The 14,871-nt window shown below is 39.4% G+C and overlaps 1 protein-coding gene across 1 annotated transcript in view; it reads left to right on the forward strand.

The window, feature by feature from the left end:
* Positions 1-1,711: 1,711 nt before the first annotated feature.
* CREB5 (cAMP responsive element binding protein 5) overlaps positions 1,712-14,871 on the forward strand; it is a gene marked incomplete at its 5' end in the record, with an annotated part of 325,398 nt that continues 312,238 nt past the window's right edge. The window contains 2 exons of the mRNA XM_081102754.1: positions 1,712-1,780; positions 7,569-7,662. Of these exons, the coding sequence (XP_080958880.1) occupies positions 1,727-1,780; positions 7,569-7,662 (148 nt within the window). The remainder of the gene's footprint in view (positions 1,781-7,568; positions 7,663-14,871) is intronic.

Genomic DNA, 14,871 nt, shown 5'->3' on the forward strand with positions numbered 1-14,871 from the left:
AAAGCTGAAAAATTATGCTAAGTAAATGTGTTGACAGCTGACCAATGGGAGGTATTACTAATGAAGATTGAAAAAGGCATTTTCCTGGCCAGGTAGCTCAGTTGGTTAGAGTGTCGTCCCAATACACCAACGTGTTACGGGTTCAATCCCCGGTCAGAATATATACAAGAAGCAACCAATGGATGCATAAACAAGTGGAACAACAAACCGGTGTTTCTCTCTCTCTCCCTTCTCTCTCTAAAATCAATCAGTAAATCACAAAAAAGTGGCATTGCTTGGTGAAAATTGTACAATGAGGATAAATAGTGTTGTGAAGATGGTTCACATTTTTAATTTTGTCTTTGTTTTTTTAACATCTGACTAGCAATGTTATTTTAGGCAAGTCTTTTTACTTTGTGTTTCATAAAAGCAAAAGTATGCATTTCCCAAATAATATATGTGAAATATATTCATATTTGGGGGAAGGGTATAATAACAAAAAAATTAGAACTGAGCTTTTTTTCCTTCAAGATAATAAAGTTTCCTTGGACAAACAACGACTATGACCTGAGTTGAAGCAGAATTCCCTTTTCAAGGGCAAAGGTGATGTGGGACTCTCTGGAGTCACAAGTAGCATTTCAAAGAAGCAAATTGCTTCCCGTGCTCAGAGACAAAGCAATAGGTTTTAGTTTCACAGTAGAGCCATGTAGCTCCCATACACTCAACTTTAAAATTGCCAAAAAGTATGATTTAGAAAATGATTTAAAGTGTGTAACAAAATGTCCATAGTACTTTTCATTATTTAAAATATTTATGTTACTGTATCCATTGGTAACCACAAAACCATGTATACTGTATTTTTATGAGCCTTTGGGAAGCTTTGCAAAGGTAATTTTGATTATGCTCAATGTTTGCCTAATGAATTTACCTTAGAACCTGACCCCAACATCAATAAGAAAAGAGCACACTGTAATTTAACATGTATCTGAGATCATAACACAGGGCTTCTCCCTGCAAAGCTGCCTTATTCCAGATAACTTATCTAGAGCATAAAAGCAGAGCCTCAATCTAATATTAATTTCAAATTAGCCTATAAAACCAAATCAACAAAATATCCAAGGTGATGTATTTTTGCATTTTCTGAGTTACCCCTACATAGTTGGATAGTTTTTGCTAAAGCATTACCAAATGCCTGAGATGAAAGGGAATTTAAGGCCCAGGCTCTCAGCAGGGTCATTTGCTAAGCTGGCTGCAGGACCTCTCTGCATCCCTTGGTCATACTGAAGCCCGGTGGTTTTGGTGACCATAGAGGAATCATTTGACCTGTTGCTCGGGTTGGTCCTCACACTTACGATTGTCCAGTTACTGCCACTTCCCTTACTGTCCTAAGTAGACCCCCCAAATGACAGGTGGGAACTTTTCTTTGGAATCCGCTTGTGCAGGTGAGGTCTTAACCTGGTAACTACACAGTCCAGGTGGTTTTCCACAGGCAGGATTTTTACTGCACAAGCCCATGACCTTTTTCTTTAAAGTACGGTAAATATGGCCTCCAGAAAACAGGAATCCAGACAGCAGGGAGACTAATGTTCATGTTCATGTTTTTCTCTTCTAATTTGGGAATTGGCATAGAGAGGGGGCTCCACGCACTGCTTTCCTCACGTTTCTCAGGTGGAAGCAGAAAATACTCATGGATTTGTTTTCCTTCTTCCCTCTCCCGCTGGCCCTTCAGATTTATGAGGAATCCAAGATGAATCTGGAGCAGGAGAGGCCATTCATCTGCAGTGCTCCAGGCTGCTCCCAGGTGAGTGTGGGGATCTTCTGCTCATCTTACAGGGGTCACACCTACCTTCCAACAGGGGAGCAACTCTCTCTTGACAATCATGCCTGCTATGGGCTTTCATTTTTCACCAAGGTATCATATCATCAAAGTCCCCCTCACCATCATCACCATCATCATCGTTATCATCATCAGTGTGTTCATTTTTCATTTTGAATAGTTTGAACTACTTCCCTCATAACTTCTGAAAAACATCGGTGTTGGCCACTTCCACCCATAACTTCTCCCTGGAAGTACGCTAGTTGCATTTGCCCACCAGATGCTCAGGTTAGTTATTTCAGAAAGCGGGGAAGGAGGGTGGCTGCTGTTATAACAGCTACTTGAATATTGGCTCTTTGGTTTACTGGTGAAAGAGCTTACAATCAGTGGTAGAATTCTATTTTGTTTTGTTGTCCTATTTGAGTTAAATAAACCCCCTGTAACTTTTTGAAAACCTACAGTTTTTCTATTTATTTAAACTTTAAGAGGGGAAGTTGGCCTACTGTGCTAGATTAAACCTCTTTTAGCCTCCAGCGGCTCCAAGCAAGTGGAATTGTGAGAATTAGATGAGATACTGCATGTAGTTTAGTATAGAGCCTGCACATAAGTGTTCAATTAATGTTTGCTGTTGTTACTACTCCTGCTGTCCTGGAACCTGTCCCTGGAAGAAATTGGAAATATCCATCATCTAACATCAGAGTATTACATATTGTTTTTGGAATTTGATGGTGACTTTTTCTATACATGACCCTTTGGGTGTCTTCATGTTCCAGTCATTGGAAAATGACCACATATGGCCACTCTCATGCCAAGATCTTCATTCTGTTGGATATAGGACAAGCTCAAAGCACAGGCTCTTTCCGACGTGGGTAGTTAAGCTCACTTGCCCTAAATTGCCCACTTTCCTGTGCCACCCTATTTATGTGGTGCGGTTGGCAGCACCGCATGTCCAGGAGTCAGATGAGAGGTGATGTCTATTGAGGGCGCTTGTTATATCTCCCCAGAGAGTTTGGAGGGTCTGGGAGCCTTTTGGAGAGAAGATGCCATGGAAAAATGAATGTTGTTGCTGGCTCTGCCTTGTGGTGTTGCTAGTAATATCAGCCACTTACTGAGAAACCAGAGTCCTTTGCTAGGATTCTAGCAAGTTCTCCCAGGGCTTTTTTGTGAATGTTGATTTGCAACCTATAAATAAGAAAAGAAGTAGAAAAAAGTTATTTTGAATTGAAGCTACTTTTCAACAAACTGATTTTGGAGGTCATTTTGAAATAGGAAACACTGGGACTACATAGATGGGATGATCCGTAACTGGGAAAATCCTACTATCCATTGTGAGTGCAGACAATGGCCTTACCTAAATAAGGTAATACTGGTTCCCTTTTAGTTTCCTTAGGGAGAAGTCTCAAGGGCCAAAGGGAACCAGAGAATTTGAGCATTATGCTTTGGTTTAGCCATGAAAATGTGACCTTAAGTTTTCTTCAGTTCAAGCCACTCAGCAAATTTTGGGGTGCCTACTATGTGCATAAGACATATGTATCTCTGTCCTCACAGAGCTTCTAGTCTAGGCATCATATTTGCAACCACATAATCAGTTAATCAGTTAATTTCTGAATTACAATTTTCCATGAAGGAAGAGTACAGGCCACCTTGAAGAGTGCCATAGGGGGATTTCCTTTCCTTGGGGAGGATAATGGGAGCTTCGCTATGGAAGGGGCATTTAACAGAATGGGATCCTCCAGGGATCTGGCATGCTATAAACCAATGAGGTTCATAGCGAGTCAGGATTCCAGCAGAGCCCAGGTTGTGACTGGTAATAGAGGAGAGCCTTTGAGGAAGGTTGTTAATCACATCTAATACTTAGATAAGTCAGAGAGAAGAGAACTGCATGTAAGTCATCAGACTGTGTGACAGTGTTTCTCAGCCTTGCCACTATTGACATCTGGGGCTGATTAATTCTTGGAGGGGGGACTGTGCATTACAGGATGCTTAGAAGCATCCCTGATCTCTACCTCCTAGATCCCAGTAGCACTCACTCCCTAGTTGCGAAAACGAAAAATGTCTCCAGGAATTGCTAACCATCCCAAATTGCCCCAGGTTGAGAATGCCCAATGGTTTGAAGTTTGGCTTTAGCCTTCTTTCTTTTTGGATCCCTTCCTTTTGGGGGGGTCACCTACTTCTAACTGATGCTCTCCACTGGATTTTAAAGTTTGCTCTAAGCCATCTCTTCTCCTTTTTGGAATAAGGCAGTGTATAAAAAAATAAATGCCATAGACATGTGGTCACTGGTGTCAGATGCTGCGAGAGCTGGGACAGTCAGAAGCCTGAGCAAAGGCTGTTGGGTTTGGCAGTGGGTGCTTGCCGGCGACCTATGAGAGAGGAGCCAGGGTGGGGGCCAGAGTGGAAGGATTAATGAGCAAGTGGGTGGCGAGGAAGTGGAGGTGGCCAGCATAGAGGACTCTTTCAAGAGCGCTAGGGAGTGACGGGAAGCAGGGTGATATAATGGCAGCCTGAGAACGATGCTGCTTGAGAGAGGTTCTTTTTTAAATTAAAGGCGAGCCATGGCTGGATTTACTCGAGGGCAAGGATGAGTGAGCTGGCTGGCTTGAAGGACCCCAACTGAAGCACCAATCCTGGGAAGATATGGGATGTAGAGCATCCTACGGAGGAGAGGGGTTGCTTATTCCTCTGAGAGAGGACGGAATGGAAATGGAATCTGTGAAGTTACATCAAATTCTGAGGTGGAGGTGGTAGTTAAGGATGAAAGGGGTACCTTTCAAATGACCTTGAACTTCTCACCAAAGGAGTAGGTCATTTCCTTGAGAAGGCTGGGGACTGAGGAAAAGGCCAGATGAACATGAGAATTGAGATTTGTATAGTTTCTTGGTTTTTAGTAAAACTCTAAGCCTCTCCCCTCAATACCCCGCCAAATTTAAATGTAAAGATGCATTTAAAACTTGATGGCTCTATTGAATGTGGAAGTGCTTCTTTTCCTCAGCAAGCTGTTATAAAACATGTGCATCTTCCATTTGAAGAGGTATTGGAATTGAGAAAGTGTAGTAGTTGCCCAGTGATTACAAGGATCTCCTGGTGGGGGGTTAGGAAATCCCCCTGGAGTCAGTTGTGATCATGGCATTTACTCAGTGACATTCCATATCCTGGGGACCTGCATGGAGAAGAAAGGATGGCTGGGAATTGGAAAGGGGAGTGAATATGAATTATCAATGTTGCATTGGGGATGATGGAAGGATTTTCCTCCCCTTTTCAATCATTGGAAAAACACTTGGCTCTATGAGGAACGGCCTATAGTACCTGCGAGTACTTTTTGTGTTTATAATGCTTTATATATTAGCTTTGTCCCAGAAGTAATGAAAAACAGCTTCTCTCCTCTTTCTGATCTTACAAAGTTCAATGTTAAGCTCACTGTTCCTTTGTCCTCCACATCAATCATGTTTCAGGTTCCAGTGCCCTCTCTTAGCTCTTTGTTATAGACAATCCATTTTGGTTATTTATAATTTGCTGTTAGTTTCCTACCCAATTAAAAAAGACATCACAGATGTCCTATACTGTCTCTTTTGGAAAGTAATTTATAGTCAATATGAAATATAATGGAAATTATTATTATTTAGTAAGTATTCTAGTTAACATTCTATTTTAAGCTATTATTATACAGAGCCAAAAAATGGCTTACAGGTACAAAGTAAAGGATATTGCTATGTTGTTTGTTGATTATATATATCACAGAAAAAGTTATAATAAGGCTTTTGAGAGAAGGAGTAAGACATTTAATCTATGTCTCTAAACCATACATGGTAATGTCACATAGTTGATGCAGTCATTATAAGGTGTTACAAAAGACCAAAGAATAGATGAATCTGCAGTAAAAACCCAAGTCATTATAAATCTTTGTATTCAGAAATCTCATAATTATCATGCTTTTAAAATTCTATACTCTCCAATTTATATATGATTGACATATAAATGTGTGATATTTATTTGAAGAATTATTTTTAGAATATTCTGAAGGATTTAACCCAGTAAATTCCCTCATTCTCATGAACACATCATACTACCTGCAGAAGAGAGTTCTATCATAGTAGCAATGGCCATTGAAATTTATAACGACTCTCTGGAGGAACTGGGAAGCCCTGAAAGATTGCCTAAATTATCAAAGATTCGGAAATGTTCAGCAGAGTTTGTTGTCTTTTGTTATATTTGACTTTGATAAAGCAGATACTCTGTTATGTCCAGTTATTAAAAAATCCAGTCTGAGTCAGTATAGGATCTACTATAATAACAAATTACCCCAGAATTTCAATGACTTAAAACAACAAAGGCTAATTTCAATTGCCCAAGCATACACTTCTATTGTAGGTTGGCAGGATGTTTTTCATAATCCTTTAGTGACTAGGATAATTGAAGGGCCACTATTTCTAATATTGTGAATCACTATGCTACAAGGGAGAAGGAGGGGGATCTCTAGAGGGTCTTGCATCAAGAATTAGATGCTCACATCTGGGTGACCTGTGACTTCCATTCATTACTCAATGGGCAGAACTAGACATATGGCCCCACCCAACCACATGAGGGCCAGGAAATACAATCCCACCATGTGACCAGAAGACAGACAGCTGAAAATATTTGGGAGCAGCATTTTGACAACCATAATATCACTCTTTGAAAATTAAAAATAAAGTATTGGTTTACTACACTGTACAGAGTATAAAATATCAAAAATAATTTGTCACACTACTATAAATCATATGTATAGTTATAAAAAATCAGATAATGAGTGTCCAAGGTCTTCATAAACAGAAATATACTCTACAAATGTCAGGGTGCATACTTGTAGGTTTATACCAGTATGTCAAATAATTAATCAAGAACTGTAATTCTTCCCCAAAGTCTGACATGAATCAAAATTTTTTTCCTACTTCATACATTTCTCCTACTTTCAGTTAATCTATAGATAATGTCTAGCATACTTATTATGTCTTAGATGTACTTTTACATCATTATGGTTAACAATAACTACTAGAGAAGAGTTCCAAATAGTTTTGCAAAACTCCAGTACTACTCAGGTCTAAATTAATTTTAAAAATTGGGCATGTTTTTCTCATATGTTTAGGTAGAAATGGGAGATTACTTTTGTCAGGTTAGTTATTCTTTGCAATCATAAATAAACATCCATTTAAACAATCTTTCATTCTTTAAAAACACAGCACATTTCTCTTGTAGATATTATTTTAATATTTTCAATATTATTAAGTTTCCTGTCTCTGTTTATCTTCATCTAAACACAAAGTTAAGGTCTATCCTTAGATACCTCTAGTTCCTAAGGAAGCATCTAGTTTACTGATGACTCATCACAGTTGGTTATATTCAAGTCTTTATTATTATGTCTACGAATAAAAGGCCTTCAAAGGAATTCACAGGGGAGGTGTGGGGAGTCAGATAATAGTGGAAGGCAAAGATCTTCTATATCTTATTAGTACTCAGCCAGATTTTTCTACAACATAATTAAGGCCCTGGTTAATTATAATGGAAACAATGATACATATATTTGGGAGTAATTCAAAGGAGCATCCCAGTATATTTGCTCACAGAAAATAATTTATCATTTTACTTACTCATGCTTTCACACCTTTTCAGAACAGTGTTTTGTTTTGCCTGTCACATTTGCAATGCTGAATAAATCTTTTCTCTGTAATGGCAAATATATATTACAAAACTGAATGGCTACTCTCCCCTCTCCCTTTTTTCTCTATTTGTCTGACAGCGCTTCCCAACAGAGGACCATCTGATGATTCATAGGCACAAGCATGAAATGACTTTGAAGTTTCCCTCAATAAAAACAGACAATATGTTATCAGGTAAGGAGCCATCAGGCAAAGGGCTTTGTGTGATCAGCCACCAATACTTGTTCTACTCATGATAGGGTGATTTCCACTAGAAAATTCTGTGCCATGAAAATATACATTTCTAAGGTATAAAAAAGACTTAAAATAATGGTAAGCAAAAATATAATCAGCTAATGCAGTGTTCACTCAAATAATTGGAGAGCTGTGACTTTTCATTTTCTGGCATGTAAATATTTATTACTCTAAAACTTGGCTCCATATATCTTTGTAAAAAGCACACACCTGTGATCACTCAGGCGGCAAATATAAATTAAGCATCTATAATGCATATTGCATTGTTCTGAGTGACATGCAAGGCGTAAAAATTTATATAATTTCTGTTCTCAAGGGTGTCACAATTAGTTTGTACCCTAACACTTAGCCAAAATAGAGGACTGGGACTGTCCACGATATCCAGATGGTCCCCAACTTACTAGATACTGGTAGTTTGACTTATGACGGTTCAACTTACAATTTTGTGAGTTTGTGATGGTGAAAGAGATAAGCATTCAGTAGAAAATGAACTTCGAATTTTGAATTTTGAATCTTGATCTTTTCTCTCATGGTGCTGGGCAGAGGCAGTGAGGTGAAATAACTGATACACTAGAGTGTCCTGTGTTGTCAGTGGTTTTGGGATATCGTGTTTTGTGTTTTTGCATCCCATCATGTCTATAACCTATGTATGGAAGTATATTGTCCTCCGTTGATTCTCACTTTGAACTGTGTCTCCTGCTTCTGGTGAGAAGAGAAGGACAATTACTCCTGAGATAAAACTCAAGATAATTGCCCAACTGTAGGGTAAAGTAAGTGTTCTGAGCACATTTAAGGCAGGCGAGGCTAAGCCATCATGTTCAGTAAGTTAGGTGTATTAAATGCATTTTTGACTTACGATATTTTCAACTTATGATGGATTTATTGGAGGTAACCCTACCACAAGTAAAGGAACACCTGATATCAAATGAGTATTGTAAGGAAAAATACTCTGCAACTTTAATAGAAAGAGTTCTCTTTCTGGACTAAAGTGGTAGGTGAAGGTTTCCTTAAGAAACACTACCCACTTCATACGTGAGAGATTAAAAGAGATACTGCATGGAAGCATAGCAAGTTCTCAGCAAATGTGAGCAGAAGTAAAAAATAATAATCCATCAATTAATTGCCATTCCTTCCCAGTTTGAGAGGTGGTATGGTAAATTAGGAAGAGGGCAAGGCCAGGGGTGAGGAAACTTAAACTCTGTCTAGCCTGGGCTCTGACTCCACCAGCTGTCTGACCTTGAGGAAGTTAACACACCCTTCTGGGCCTCGGTTTCTTTTTCCATAAAATGGGAATGATTTTATCTGCCAAATCTATTCCACAGGGTTATTGTGAAGATTCAGTGAAAGAATGTAAATTGAAGTGTTTTATAAATCTCAGCAGGGTAATTGAAGCATTTCCCATTACCCTTCTTAGGATAGAAATATTTCCCCAGAGCCACCAGCTCCCTGGTATTGTGAGAGAGTGAGGTATCCATGAACCTGTTAGAGTGATAGCACAAGAACAGCTGACGGCCCTGGCGATTATAATTTAACATTTCTATGGCACTTAAATCTTACAAGTATTTCATTAGCCCAATTACTAGTAAATCCGCCAAGGGTGTGTCAGACAGATTATTTTTACAACTCTTATTACTGATAGAGGAGGTGACAAACAAAGTCATGGTGCCACTTTTCCAAGCTCACCAAACAGGGCAAAGATGAGGACCTGATCCTGAAGTCCTAACCCATTGACTTGTACTGGCCACTGCACTGTCATCCTTTACAAGTTTATATACACAATCAAATACTCCTGGTGACAGAGCTGTCCACACAGCTTCATCAACCCACCAGTGACTTGCTAATAGTTCAAATACATTGTGGTTTGGAAGACTCTCCAAAGTCTAAGGCATCCTCTTCCTTGTCCTTCCATCACCACCTACCATCTCTCTCTCTCTCTCTCTCTCCCTCTCTCTCTCTTTCTCTCTCTCTCTCTCTCTCTCTCTCTCTCTCTCTCCCTCCCTCTCTCTCTCCTTGTTTGTTTTTACTGAACCAGCTGGCTCTTCAGAACTAGTTTGTGTGAAGTCTAGAAACAGAGATGCAGAAACTCAAATTTGTAAGAATTATAAAAACCTACAAGGGCTAAGAAGGATGGTCAGTTCTTGTGTTTTTATTATTTACTAGCGGCCCAGTGCACGAAATTTGTGCACGGTGGGGGGGGGGGGCGTCCCTCAGCCTGACCTGCACCCTCTCTAATCTGGGACCCCTTGGGGGATGTTTGACTGCTGGTTCAGTCCTGTGGGATGGGGCTTAAACTGGCAGTCGCACATCCCTCTCACAATCCAGGACTGCTGGCTCCTAACTGCTCGCTTGCCTGCCTGCCTGATTGCCCCTAATTGCTTCTGCCTGCCAGCCTGATCGCCCCCTAACTGCTCCCCTGCCAGCCCAATCGCCTCAACTGCCCTCCCCTGCAGGCCTGATTCCCCCCAACTGCCCTCCCCTGCTGGCCTAGTTGCCACCAACTGCCCTCCCCTGCTAGCCTGTTCGCCCCCAACTGCCCCCCTGCCAGCTTGGTTGCCCCTAACTGCCCCCCTGCCAGCCTGGTTGCCCTGCATAGCCTTCTCTGCAGTCATTTGGTTGTCCCTCACTAACACCCCTGCCAGCCTGGTCGCCCCATGCAGCCTGCTGTTTGGTCGTTACTGTTACTATGATGGCATCCCAGACAATTTGCATATTCCTCTTTTAATAGTATAGATTACTTCCTATAGAGTCACTGGTGCTGTAACTTCATAGTTCAACAGTGAACTTGTATATGCAAGTAGCAAAGCTGTAGACTTTGCAATTCCAAATATTTAAATACATAAGTTCTTCCTTTATTTTTCCCAAATAGGATCCCTAAAAAAGACTTCATGGTGGCAGGGGAGTGGGAGGTAACTATTAGAGTGTGGTAATTATGTGGACATATTACCAGTATAGTGGTGTCAGCATAGTATCTTATCAGCATATTGCTAGTAAGGCCTCCAAAAGGTCCTATCTGAAGGTCTGAAAAAAGTAGCTAAAGATCTGTGAACATTTCTATATAATAGATATGAGCAGGGGTTTAAGTTCTTGCAGCTTTTCATTTGGTCTTTATCAGACACTTGTTGGTTTAAGGCTGTTGCTGCCAATAACTGGCAGTGTCAGGTGGAAAAATATTGGGAGAAAAGTCACTCTAATTTTTATTATGTCAAACTTGGAGTAAGAAAACGAAGGGAGAAATAAATGGGGGAAAACAGCATGAATAATATATTGGCATATTTTCTTCTGCTTTCTTATGCTTTATGTTGAAGCTGGTATGAAGTCATTTCATATTCCCAATGAAATTAAGTGCTAAATTTTTTAACTTGTTACTCGTTCTGCATGTTTGTAGTCTGGTAGAATTTTCTTGCTGGGATGGAATACAGAGATAGCCAGTCCAACTTTATTACTTTGCATTTAGAGGACTGAGGTCGACTACATGTCATAAGCCAGTGTTGTCCACATTGAACTGTAATGGGCTATCTAATGGGTATTTTTTATTTGCTATTTGTTTTTTCTAGGAAAGACTTCAATATGTATTTATCTCAAATCTCATTGTAGTTTTAGCATATTAGAGTGTGATTACAAATATGACTGAAGTTTTTACTTGTGTGTATCTTCACTTATTGAGAAAGCAAGAATGTTGTTCAATGAAGTGGAGCATTGTTTCCAGGATACTGATCCTGATCAACCAGACAACATCAGCCCAAATCCATTGCTTGTGGCTCTTTGTTACAAACTCTGCTTAATCATCCATGGGCATTTTGAGGGGGAAGCCAAAGGGAATGGAATATACCTCACCCAAATTGTTTTTGGAATGAAGTAGACTGAGTAAGTAAATAAATCACACACACACACACACACACACACACACACACACACACATGCAGCCCATATTTACTTCCTCTTCCATTGAAGGTGCAAGTACATAGTGAATTCCCACTTTGTAAATTAACCCAATCTTAATGGAACAGGGGCGATTGACATGGTTTGCACCAGAGGGCAGCATGCTAATAACAACAGCTTCCATTCATTGCCTTGTCTTGTGCCTGCAATTGTGCCTTCTCCTTTACATGCATTATATCATTTAATTCTAGCTACTTTTTCATGTGAGGAAACAAAATCAAGAGGATGAGCAGTTTGTCTAAAGTCTCTATGTGTCTATAATTTTCTTACTCTACACCTGGATTTGGTGAGCTATATATACATACTAAAAACATGCTTTGGCCTTAGATTTGTGTTTGAATATAAATCTGTAAACTGCTTTTTCTTTTATTATTGACTTATCTCTTTAATAGCAATCAAATGAAGAAAATGAAAGTTTTTAGGAGATTATACTAACACATTAGCATTTAGAGGAACAAAGATTGTGCTTTTAAATCAGATTTTCTTGTTCATTGCAACAAGTGGCTATTGGCATTTATAGGAGCTTCTCAAGCATGTTTCAAGCTGATCTAGCAAAGTAGAACTTTACATGATTCACCTGAATACCTCAGAGGCCTTGATCTGCAGTTGTCTTTTATGTATGAAAAACTGGCATCCTGCTATTCCATCTGAAAACCCTCCCCTTTGACAAAGAGTGTCAGAGAACGCAGGCAAATTAGTGACTAAGTGGAAACGTTAAGCTTGAGCTTCCACTATTTGGGGCAGGTTTTGATAAGACAGTCATCTTGGATTCCTTAGTTCACTTGGCCAGCAGAGACATGATCTCACAGTGTTACTAACCCTTTTTACCAGCTCAGCTCTCCTAAAGCAAATTAAAATCATGGCTTGATTGCTGTTGGAACACTTGGGGTAAGCCATGGCTGATAGTGAGGAGATGTAGAACATATAATTATTTGATTTACATCTAAATCTATGTTTCTACAGCTCTGTGTCCTAAGCAAGGCCCTTGTCAGAGGCTTTTTGGCTTGTCTCATAGGCACTCTCAGGGTATCTAGTCCACCGGCTGTCCACCTTGACAAAGTATGGATTCCAGCAGATGATTCAAGAGTATGAGAGAGTCTCATCTCTCACTGATTTGGATCACCCCAGCCATGGTCCGCCTTTTAAGTATCCACAGCTGTTGTTCTAAAACCAGAGTTGCTTTGGTTTGACTCATGGTAGCACTGCATCTTGGGATATGGGGAAATAGAAATATCAGTGTCACTGAGAAGACCCTATCACTTCTATTGTACTTTTATATTTAATAAAAGGCACATTTATTGCAAAGAAGCCTCTCTGGAATTCTGTCATTTGTTACTGATTATTGCTCTTATAAAGGATTATGTATTTTCAAATTTATTTAATGTAAACTCTCTTAACCAGGACTTTATTAAAATTCATATAGGGACTAAATAAGAATATTATAAAGAAAGCATTACTGAAAAATTCATGGGAATAGTGGTAAATATAAACCAAATGTAAAAAAGTATCTAAGAAAATTGCCTTGTTTGAGAACCCCAACTCTTACTAAAATAGATAAGCTAATTCTAATTTTTTTTCTCTATTGATTTGAGTGCACTCTTGGGAATTCCATTAAGCCACATTTTGTTGCCTGAAATTAAGTCATGCAAATAATAAAAAATGCATTGCCTTTTAAAAAATACCCTATAATTAGAATGGTCACTAATTCAAACTGATCTTTTTTATAACTGGTCTCAATTAGTGAGGCTTTTATAGAATTACTAGCCACCATCAATTTAATATGAAATGATGTAAAATTACTTTACATAGTCCTTTAGTAATAACCATAGTTAAGAATATCAGGCCAATAGGAAAGAAAATTTTACCTAGGGAGTTCACATTCTTCTCCTCCAGTGTATGATGGGAACTCTGATTTTCTTTTCCTTTTTTCTTTTTTTTTTTAATTGATGGCTTGCTGCTCTGCCATTTTTTTTTATCATTGAGAAAAATAAAACATAGACAAACACATAACTCAAATGCAGCTCTGAAACCGAATAAGGTAGCAACCTGTTATTAAATTTAAGCAGTCTTACCACTTTTAAAAAGAAGAATCAGGTTTCAGGCTTTAACTTTGTGCTTGACATTTAGACTTTGGAATAATCATGGTCACTGAGTCTGAAGCACTTGATGCTAGGCAGACTATGGACTGATGGGAAAACTTAATGAGTTACTATTTATTTCTAATAGTTCTAGCCATATACTTGTTTTCCTTCCCAGATGCAATGTGGTACAGGATTTCCTGTTATATTACTGGTGGGTGAATTCTTAAATCATAGTGCTGTTTGTGGCACTCTTCCAGGTAGATATACAAGGAGTGTCTCCACACGGCCAGTGTCCTTTCCCTAGCTATCTACGGAGGCTGTAATTCTATGACAAAATGCTCCTTTTTTCAAGAAATAGATTCACCAGGAAGGTAAATAGGTATCAAAATATGGCAAATGTTACAAAGGATTTTTTAATCCCTCTGGTGCCAAATCTTTATTGTTTGATGGGTAAAGAGATCCCCAAGGAGGTGAGATGAGTAGAAGTGGTAATATTTCTCACGTACACTGGCCCCAGGTGTCTCCTAAGAACATGCGTGCTATTTGGAACCTGAGAGAAGGTAACATGCAGATGCTTATGCAGTGGCAGTTCAGATTTACAAAGGCAGTAACAACAAATCACTGTCAACGCGGGTCAAGTTCCGACTCAAAAGTTATTTAACTGTCAGTTTCCTTTGGGGTTATCCCCCCCCCCCCCCCCCCCGTCATTCGGATGGTCCTCACTGAAGTGGAAGCACTAAAAAAATGGCGAGCAAAAGTCCTTAAACAATCATCTCAGCTCTGAGTTCCCACTGGAGTTCCTGTAAGTCCCTGGAGTGTGGTCTCCTGGACACATATTAGATATTATCCAACTAGAAAGCATTGGCCCCTATCATTCAGGATATGGAAATTGCTGCTGCTGTAACTAACCAGTGTATGCACTTAGTTTTAAATAGGGTGTGGTTTACAAGAATTTTAATTTATGGCCGTGGACATTACCCACTTCAGGTCTAATTTCAGCTGGAACAGTTATTTGACAAGGCATTCATGTGGCTAAGAACCTCTGCCTCTTTTATTTAAGCTGCTGATAGATTTAGCTGTTCCCTTTTTGAAGATTTGCACATTTCCTGGCTTACTTGGAACTGGTACC

Source organism: Myotis nattereri (assembly GCF_964212035.1).
Source record: "Myotis nattereri genome assembly, chromosome: 11".
Classification (NCBI taxonomy): domain Eukaryota; kingdom Metazoa; phylum Chordata; class Mammalia; order Chiroptera; family Vespertilionidae; genus Myotis; species Myotis nattereri.